This window comes from Morone saxatilis, unplaced genomic scaffold (genome assembly GCF_004916995.1).
Source record: "Morone saxatilis isolate NCDOM2014 unplaced genomic scaffold, NCSU_SB_2.0 Contig21, whole genome shotgun sequence".
Classification (NCBI taxonomy): Eukaryota; Metazoa; Chordata; class Actinopteri; family Moronidae; genus Morone; species Morone saxatilis.
In genome coordinates this window covers 15,932,458-15,942,744 of record NW_023339774.1, presented here as the reverse complement: position 1 = coordinate 15,942,744, position 10,287 = coordinate 15,932,458, and the positions used below count along the sequence as shown (strand labels likewise).

At 38.8% G+C, this 10,287-nt stretch overlaps 1 protein-coding gene across 1 annotated transcript; it reads left to right on the top strand.

Moving 5' to 3' along the window:
* The first annotated feature begins 4,806 nt into the window (after positions 1 to 4,806).
* On the top strand, positions 4,807 to 6,036 carry rxfp3 (relaxin family peptide receptor 3). Its single transcript, XM_035668212.1, has one exon. The coding sequence runs from the start codon at positions 4,807 to 4,809 to the stop codon at positions 6,034 to 6,036; it is 1,230 nt and encodes a 409-aa protein (XP_035524105.1).
* Positions 6,037 to 10,287: the final 4,251 nt, after the last annotated feature.

Sequence of the window (10,287 nt, the reverse complement as noted above, 5' to 3'; positions counted from 1 at the left end):
CCACTCTATTAAATATTTCACAAACGTTAATCTGGAATATTAATTGTTTTTACTGCAGCACAAGCAGCACAGGGAAACCATTAGAATCAGTTTCCTGTGAGTCAAACCAATTATTGGCAAAGGGACATTTTAATTACAGAGCTTTTAGGAGGCTACTTGGATAAATACAGTGTGGATGCTGCAGCTATAATTCTCATTCTGTAGATTCATCCACCTGCATCATCTGTCATGTGAAAATATCTTCTAAAAGTAGGAGAATCAGGAAACCATTAGGCGGGTGGCAGGTAGTTGTGATTGGAACAGATAGCAGCTACACTGGAGATTTTTCTTGTCACATATACGTTTATTTTAATCTCTCAGTGTTGCAGGAGTTTCACAGGTGAGCTGACATGTTGACTTACGCAGAAGATTTGTGGTATAAAAGCTCAAAACAAAAGGCAAATGTTTGGTGAAGGAACACTTAATTCGGATTTTCTTTTCTTTTATCTTGAAAATAGAAAATGGATCAGGCTCCAAACACATCAGTATGGATAGAGTTCATAACCTTCTCACTTCCAGATTTATATTGGGCTATCATCACCACTATCATTGCACCCACATCTTTCCTGACTTATCCAATTAAACTATACGGCGCGAATATGGGAAAACTGCTTTTAGAAAATTAACCTTTACATTGACATTGACATTACACTCTGAGAGTCTCATCTCGTGTATTACTTTGAGCTTAGAAATAGTCTTTCATGGTCTTGATTTGCATCCACTGAACAAAGAGGTCAAATAATATCTATTACACAATAAGAAATGCAATATGTTTCACATATGTCATCAATATGTTTTCACTAACCGAATCAAATCACTGCTTGTAATGTGAAAGGGTTGCTAGTCCTGCCGGTCCGGTGTGCTGCTTTGTTTAATCACAAGTCCCACAGACAGTTTATATAAATAGTGTGGGCAGCAGCTTGTGTCTCACAAAATCATAAAGGCCAGTAGGTTGCTACCTACATACAGAAATACTGTAACATGTTACAAAAGTGACATTTATAATAAACCAAGAGAAAAAAGATTTTGTTATTATTTGGTGGACCAATCCAAGGACAAGTAGATCTTAGTCATTCAGAAAGGTCTCCTCCTCTCCAAACAGTAATTACAACTGATAAAGACACTGAATAAAGAAGTTTCACATTAAAAATGTGTGTTTCTCTGACGCAGAGGGGTAAGCTGAACTGCTGCTAGATCCAGACGTCTGATGACTAAAAATATTTCTCCATTTAAAATATAAAGTTAAAAACGTCCAAGATATAAAAGTGTAAATAAAAAATGGCTTTAAAAAGCAATTTAGGACTTGTTGAAGCATGCACAAAGGGGATATAACACCACTGACTGGCGACCAGTGAAACACACTGTGAATAAAATGAAACTCTCTGAGTTTGAAACTGGACCACTTCTACAACAAACCTACTTCAATGAATATAATATTTTACATACTTCAATTTAGCATAAATCTTTAATTCCTAAAACCACACTTTCAAAATCTTAAAATTGCAAAAGAGAAATTGGACACCTCAGTACACTGTTTTATAGCTTTAACCAAAGTCCTAACACCTTTATTCCTTATTAATGAATCCAGGATTAGAGCCACAAGGGAAATGGAAATAGTGTCTGAGGCTCTTGTTATGTAATATGAGAGGTTTAACCTTTGCGGGTATTCATAGACATGATTAGAGAGAAGAGAAAATCTCAAATGAAGAACAATTACTTGGCTGCTGAATATCAAAGAGATGCCCCACAACCACAGCAGATTGAGCATTTAGAATCGGATTAGGATTGACCGCATTTTCACAAGAATGGCTATTTTTAAATCTACATAATTAGTGTTGAAACGTTTGCAGTAGTCTACTCACTCAAAAGAATAGTTTATTATTTGGGGAAATATTTTGGAGATGTCAAAATTGGCACACAGGAACACTATAACAATCTTTAAGGAATAGTTTGACATTTTGGAAAATATATGTATTCACTTTCATACTAAGAGCTGGATCAGAAGATCGATACCACTTGATCTGTTTGATCATTATGAAAGCGGCGCTAGCAGCTGGTTAACTTAGCTTAAACTGGGCTATGACTACAGGAGTAGTTTTAAGATCTGTCAACAGTAGTATGCTATCTTACGTTAGCCTCAAGAGGCTAAAATGTTTACTGCTGCTTTGAAACAGCTCGTCTGATGTTAAAATAGCATATACCAGGCCAAGTAATGTAAGATTTGATATAGCATTTTATGCTGAACAATTTGGGGAAAACAGATTTGTTTGCAGCAAAAAAAAATTTAAAGGACCAGTGTGTAGGATTCAGTGGCATCGAGCAGTGAAGTTGCCGATTGCAACCGTGAATACAGCTCAGCCTTCCAAGCGTGTGTAGGGGAAACTATGATAGCCGCCGCAAAAGGACCTATCTAGAACCAATGTTAGGTTTGTCCAGTCTGGGCTACAGTATAAACATGTCAGTTCAACATGGCAGCCTCCATGGAAGAGGACCCGCTGTGTAGATATAAACGGCTCATTCTAAGGTAACATAAAACGCAACTATTCATATTTTTAAGTTATTATTCACTAATGAAAACATGCCTCCTAAATGTTAAACACTGGAGCTTTAACCTTAGCTAGCCTTGGCTGCAGTCAGGAGTTACTTGGGGGGAAGCAATAGTCTGTTTTAGGCCATGGTGTTAGTATTTTTCAATGGTATTGTATTATATAAGTTATTTTGTCATTTCAGTCCAATGCAGCGACTACAATCTACATGCTTTACATATTGAACAAGTTTTACTTTTTGTCCACCGCCTTAGTTGCTTCAGTACCACTCTCTCTCTCTCTCTCTCTCTCTCCCTCTCTCTCGCTCTCACTCTCTGGTTTCTCAAGGTTAGACAAAGGTGACAAAAAACCTGCTTCCACCTCCACAAACACTCTACGGTCAGCTTCGGGTGTGAATACAAGACAAACAAGAAGCCCTTATTATACAAGAAGCATTAATTAATATGCTGTAATATTTTATTTTCTTTTTTATATTTGATCTGAAAATAAGTAACGTCACATAAATTTAAATTGACCCTACTGTCATTTACTTTTTGGGAATTATTATGATAGCCGTGGGTGAAGGCATTGTGTTTCTTGTGAATGTGATATCTCAATTTCTTCAAATTTGACACAAACAACCTCTGAGACTAAGGGATGAACTGATGTGACAGGACACATGGTAGCTCACCTGGTAGAGTTTATGTAAGCTGACTCCTTATCGCATCTCCCCAGTGTCGATTCCAACCTGCGGCCTTTTGCTGCATGTCATCCCCCCTCCCTCTCCCCTCTTTCCTGTTTATCTTAACCTGTCATATCAAAATAAAGGCATAAAATCTTAAATAACAAAAAATGAAAAAGTTACTGTGACCGCACAAAACACATTTTTGGCTGTAAAAAGAATTGATAACCATATTTTACAGTTGTACAATAAATTGATGACACTCTTGACTCAAAAGTCATTGTGACCTCAAAGTAACAAGCCTTTTTTTTGGGCCATTATTCAACACAATGACTCAGTAAGAAGGGGAGATTGTGACAACTATTTCACAGTTGGTCGGACACAGAATCACAAATGGTGACATATTTGACTTGAAGGTCAAATGTTACTGTGACCTCAAAATAGCCATAATGTAAGAATGAAATGGGTGACACAGTGACTAAATAATAACTAGCACAGCACGGGTTTTTAATCTTTCCATCTAATCTATTCTGCCTTTCACTTCCTCATTCATCTAAAAATGTCAGGAGAAAGCAAACATTTTGTACAGCTATAAATCTTTACATAGTAATCAAGTATAAAACCCTATGTATCCCTATAAATATAGGCACAGATAGTCCTTGAATGCCTGGCACATCTTACTGTGTATATCATTTGCCTGCAATGACTCTGATAGATTCCCACTGGTTGTAATTTAATCATTTTCTAATTTACCCTCCTCTTTTCACCTCTCCTCTCCACCTCTTTGTATTCCCCAGTCCCCATCTACTCTTCATTCCATTTGTCACCCTGCTTTTGGATTAATTCCCCTCATATTAATCTCCATTCACCCCCTTTTCACCTGTGCCACCTACTGAACCAGGGAAACGCCGATGAAATAGTTGGCTAACCGACCCTCAGCCAAGATAAAGTGGGATCAATAGGAAATAAATTAAAAGTAATGGATGTCTGAATCCACAGTGGAGGGAACATAAGTCAGCTCATGAAAGCTTTTAGCGTTTCACAACAACATATTTGACCTTCACTACATCTGAATAGCCTTTAGATATGTGTTCCTCCACATTAGAGAACTGAGTAAAGCACATTTGGTGTATTATAATTCATTCAAGAACAGTTAAAATTCACAGTTTACATTACATTACCTTTATATACGGTTCTTTCTATTAAATGATTTTTTTTTTCACACGGTATCTAATCAGTACCAAGGACAGCGCCAGATTGCGCCAGAGCGCTGCGTCAGGACGCCTCTTCAGGGTTGGAGAGACGCAGAGAGAAAATCTCAGAGCAGCTCGGCAACCCTGATGAGAAGCTCTGCCACCTCTCAGGAACACACATCACAATTTAAACGTCTTTATAGTGAAACACAGAAAACCTAGATCAGATTTTTTTCAATGTATTATTTAAGTAACACAGAGGCTGGCGCAAGAACCTAAAATCTAAAGGAATATTTTCTCCAAAAAGTGAAGCTTTTTGGATTCACAGGGATGATTTCATCAAAAATCCTCTGGGATTAAAGTTAAAATGTCTGGAGAATTCACCGACTCTAACTACGAAGGCTCAGCAGGGATAATCTTTGCTGCAACCTTCAACTTCAGCTGCATTTTCAACACCACCAACCGCTCCGACGGCGACTACTTCCACCTGTCAGACTTGGACAAGACTGATTTTGTGGGAGATGGCGCCGCTGTTGTGAGGATTATCATCTCCGTCATTTACTCGCTGGTTTGCGCGCTGGGTCTGGTTGGGAACTTACTCGTCCTGTACCTGATGAAGTCCAAACAAGTGTGGAGAAAATCCTCCATCAACCTTTTCGTAACTAGTTTGGCTGTGACTGACTTCCAATTCGTCCTGACTTTGCCGTTCTGGGCAGTTGAGAACGCGCTGGACTTCACGTGGCTTTTCGGCAAAGCGATGTGCAAGATCGTTTCTTATGTGACAGCCATGAACATGTACGCCAGCGTGTTTTTCCTGACCGCCATGAGCGTGGCGAGGTACTGGTCGCTCGCCTCTGCGCTGAAGGGCAGGCGGCGGCGGGCGCACTGCTGCTCCGCGCGGTGCATCAGCGTTTTCATCTGGTTTGCCGCTGTCTCCGCCGCTCTGCCGCATGCTGTTTTCTCCACAACCGTCACAGTGTCCAATGAGGACTTGTGTCTCGTCAAGTTCCCGGAAACCAACGGAACCGCGCAGTTGTGGCTGGGTCTCTATCAATCTCAGAAAGTGCTGCTGGGTTTTGTGGTGCCGCTGGGCATCATCTCAGCCTGCTACCTGCTCCTTTTGCGCTTCATCACCTCCAAAAACATCAACACATCGAGCGCCAAGCGACGCGCCAAAGTCACCAAGTCTGTCACTATCGTGGTCTTATCCTTTTTCCTCTGCTGGCTGCCCAACCAGGCGCTCACAGCCTGGGGCATCCTCATCAAACTCAACGTGGTTCCTTTCAGTTATGAGTACTACACCATGCAGGTGTACGTTTTCCCCGTGTCCGTGTGCCTGGCGCACTCCAACAGCTGCCTGAACCCCATCCTGTACTGCCTGATGAGGCGGGAGTTCAGGAAAGCGCTGAAAAAACTCTTCTGGCGGATGACTTCGCCGACCATAAGGCCGATCACAGCCACCACAAAGCAAGAGATGAACGAGCAAGGGCACGTACTGGCCCCTGTCAGCGCGCCCGAGGAGCCCGGGGTGGTGTTTTACCCTCCGGGGGCTGTTATGTACAATGACTTGCGAGATCTGCCGCAAAACAGCACCTGATCTAAAGTCCCACAGGGACAGTTTTTAGTTGTTGTTTTCTTTAATCCTCTTTGTTATTTATATGCATTTATGTTAATTACCCAATTTCTTGCCTGCCAGACGTAAGGAAAGCTGTAATCTGAGTCCAAGTTAGTTCTGCAGGTGAGCGCATAAATAGACATGTAATCTGTGATTTTTGTACTCACTGCTTTTTATAATAAAAGATGACAAGGACATTTCTCTTGTGCACAAAGAAAGAACACAACACGCAGTATTTTGAATGTGTCTGTCCAAAAGTGTAAAATGTGTAAGTAAAGTGCATCTGCAATATGTGAGACACTAGCTGGTCCTTCTCTTTGTTCAGGAGGAGAAAACACTCAGGAGCTCAGTGAGGATCAAGGATATCCAAACACTAACCATAGGTTGGAGTAATTATTCCGCCACAGCAATCTCTGGCTTCATGGTTCATTAAAATGATTCCAGTGAGCTCCACACAGTGAGGTACAGATTTGAAATGAAGGGGGAAAGAGGGCTGGTATCGGGTTGGTACTCGGTATTGATAACCTGATCAGAATCTGTATCGGGAGAGAAAAGGCTGGATCGATGCGCATCATATCAGATCGTAAACCTATATGGACATATAGTCTTTAAATAGTCATACATTATTTTATTCATTCATAATTAATGCAGAAACACATTCAAATTAATTAAGAGTTATTGGAGGGAATAAATTAATTCGTTTTTTTTTTTAAATCCAATTTAAACAGCCGTTTTTATTTACTATAATAACCTAATGGAAATGTCACAACAACTTGCTATTTAAACTACCTTAATCTCATTGAAGCAGAAGAAAAAAGTGCATACCGCTAAATGTCAAGATGAGTGTAGTCTCGCATAGCCAGACCAATCTGCACACACGTTTTTGGCAGCGATGAAGAGAGAACTGAGTGCAGCTTCAGGTACGCAGTGAGTGCATTTAGATTTAATTTAATTCTTTTTTTTTAAAATTCATAGTCATATCAACAACCAGGCACAAAGGGAATTGGAAAAATCCCTTCATTACTAGTGTCTCCATGAATCAACCCATCAGTAATATCTTTAAAAGTACATATAAGGCCTCAATTAATGTGGATTTAAAGAAGAAATTAAGAGCGTTTAACAGATAAAATCGTGTGTGGTCTATTTCTACATTATCTTCAGGGGATGTTTTCATGTGCTGGAATTCAGATGGGTCATCTCACTTATGTTTCATTTATTCAGGACAGTTTGTAAATAAGTCGTCAGTGATCATCTTCAGCACCAAGTACTTTCTTCACTATACCACCCTTAAAATAAAGTGTATCAGATATGGATGATGCCTGTTTGACCTCAGTTATATGTGAACATACCAATGCACTAATGTTACAGAGATGTTTTGAATGGTTACTCTTCAGTGATAGCAGTACATTTAAGGACATTAAAACAAGTACTATACTTCAGTTTGGGGTACTTTTAATTAAAAGCCAACTCTTTGCAGTTTCAGATTATTTATACAAAATATAAATCAACTAATATAGTTTTAATTATAGATTAAGCTCACCCAGCAGAATAAAAAGTAGTTCAAATGAGCCCTACCTTTATCAGCGGCAACATTAAAGTGATTGAGTGAACACAAATGCATCAATAATTACAAGCTTGTAATATAAACCTTTGGTACTTTAAGAATATTTTGATGCTCATACTTAAGTATTTTTACCAGTGGTGTAGTGTAGGTTGTATGCAGGTATATAGAGTAAACCCACTTATATTTCAGTCAGCATTGGGTATACTCACTTCTAAATCCTGTTGCACATTATTCAGTAGTGTTCTGCAAACTTTATTTCTTTTCCTGGGATAGCAAAAACATAGTTTGTCTGATTTTCATGAGTGGATGGAATAAGGAATATTTCACTCAAAATGCACAATTATGTAGTTGTCTCACCCGCCTGTGGGTCAGTATTGATTAAAAAATCTGCACCTCTTTTGTGGCTATCATAGTAATTTCATAATGATCCTTTCTCCCTGAAATCAAGTAGCAGAAGTTAAGCCATAAAGTGCAAATACTCCTGACTCCCCAGTCTTGATTGAGCTAAATGTGTGTCTAACATATTGCTGTTTATAACAGATGGTGTTTATCCTTTGCTGGACAAGCCAATTTTGGGAATTAAGTAGTATACCTACTTCTCTGGGCACCACTACATCACTGGCTTTATTCTGCAGTATTGCTGCTTTTATTTAAGTAAAATCTGATCTGAATGCTACTTATACAAAGTTTAACTCCCAGATTTAATAGAAAGCGCAGGATTAAATTAAGCACCTGATTGAATATTGCCTCATTTTAAAAAAGGATCTAATGAAACTCATTTGGTTGAAATCCCATCAAAACTTTCTCCTATTGCTGCCTCCAAGCCTTCTGTGCGTGTGTGTGTGTGTGTATGTGTGTGTGTGTGTGTGTCACAAAACAGTGACAGAGAACAGAAAGCATAGATGCATATCTGACTGAGATGGGACTCGCAGGAGTCCTGCAAACCAACAATAACAATCAACAGATAAATATACAGCATTGAATGTTTTAATTAATCAAGCTTATTATTATGCTAATTTGATGAGAAATAAATGCCTTAATTGCCCCATGACCAAGGTATTAAATTGTTACATCAAAGCAATCTGTCATGTGGATGTTGCCCACAGTGCAACACACACATCTGTTCGTCACACACACCCACAGAGCATTTCATCTCAAAAATCCTTTTTGGGGCAAAGAAAAAATGACTTGAGTCAAAATTATGATTAGAAATTCAAATGTAACAGTGAGAATCCCTCAAGAGACAAGTTAATATCTCTATTGATCTCCCAGGGCGCTGGAGAAGACCCTTTGATGTGCTTTGAATGTCTAGGAAAGAGATTTTCAAAGATATTTAGATATTCTGTTGAAGGTTTTTTGTTGTACAGTTCTCTCCATTCAACCAATTTACATATGAAAACACATCGGAAAGTGCCCGATTCACTGACATAAACACCTAGAGCCTGTGAAATATTTATGGTTGTTTCAGACACCACAGCTGTCTTCTATAGATGTCAGTATATTACAGATGAATAACAGACCAGGGAGAAAACAAGCTTTCAAAACTGAGCGAGCGACTGATCTCCCTCCTTACAAAGCCTGGAGGCAGAAACCGAGATATAATGAGGAGTAAAGAAGGATGATGTTTTTGACTATGATCCAGTAAAAAAACTTACAAGGCTGACAAAGAATGATGAGGTCCATGATTGGCCGCTACACATTGGTCAGCCAATTTGCTTTCTACTGCGGCTGAAGTTTAAAGATCCCCTCCAGACATGTTTTGATAAATACTCTGCTTTGAATAATTTTCCGGTATGTTTTTTCCTCCAAAAAAAGTTTGGACACAGAGTTAAAAATGTTTGGAAGGGGAGATGGAGTTACAATCTGCAACTAAACTGCTAGATGACACTAAATCCTACACACTGGACCTTTAAGTGCAATTTTGAGTTACCATTACTAAGTATTTTACTTTTATGCTACTCTATATCTCTACTCCACTACATTTCGGAGGGAAATTGTACTTTTTACTGCAATACATTCATCTGACAGCCGTAGCTACAACTAACAGTACAAATTAAGATTTTACTCATAAAAAACACACAACAAGTTTAGAAAATATCATACAATGTTAAATATAAAGCCACTGGTTTCCAACTTTTTTGGCTTGTGACTTCTTACAGAAAAGTGTGTAGTTGGAGCCACTTGTCACATTTCAGATGTACGTGTTGTTAGCAGTTCCATCAAAGAGATATTTCCCCCCTAAACCTCTCAGATGGTTTCTTTTTAATGACTGTTTGAGGCTCAAAGAAGTAAAAGTATCCAATATTTCACAGAACTTGACTTTAAGTCAGTCTTTGCAGATAAGATGTTTGTGCTTTAACTTATCTAGGATTTTTAATGCTGGACTTTTACATGAATGTACTGTCACTTTTACTCAAGTAGAGGATCTAAATACTTCTTACACCACCAAACATAAACTGGTGACAGCTGGTAAAAGAGTATTTCGCCAAATGTCAAACTGCAAACTGTTCCTTCAGTATTAATTATTTGGCTTCCTACACTATGCAGGACACAATTTAACAAGACACTAAATTCTGTGGCAGCCCAGGGTAAAAACTGTCACGAAGAGTCATGAATGTAAATTGTACAAATGTACAATTAATAGAATCAAAAACATGTTATGGATATTA

What these genes read in the sequence shown, in the direction of transcription:
- rxfp3 (XM_035668212.1), top strand. Translation starts at nt 4,807, where the DNA reads ATGTCTGGAGAATTCACCGACTCTAACTACGAAGGCTCAGCAGGGATA.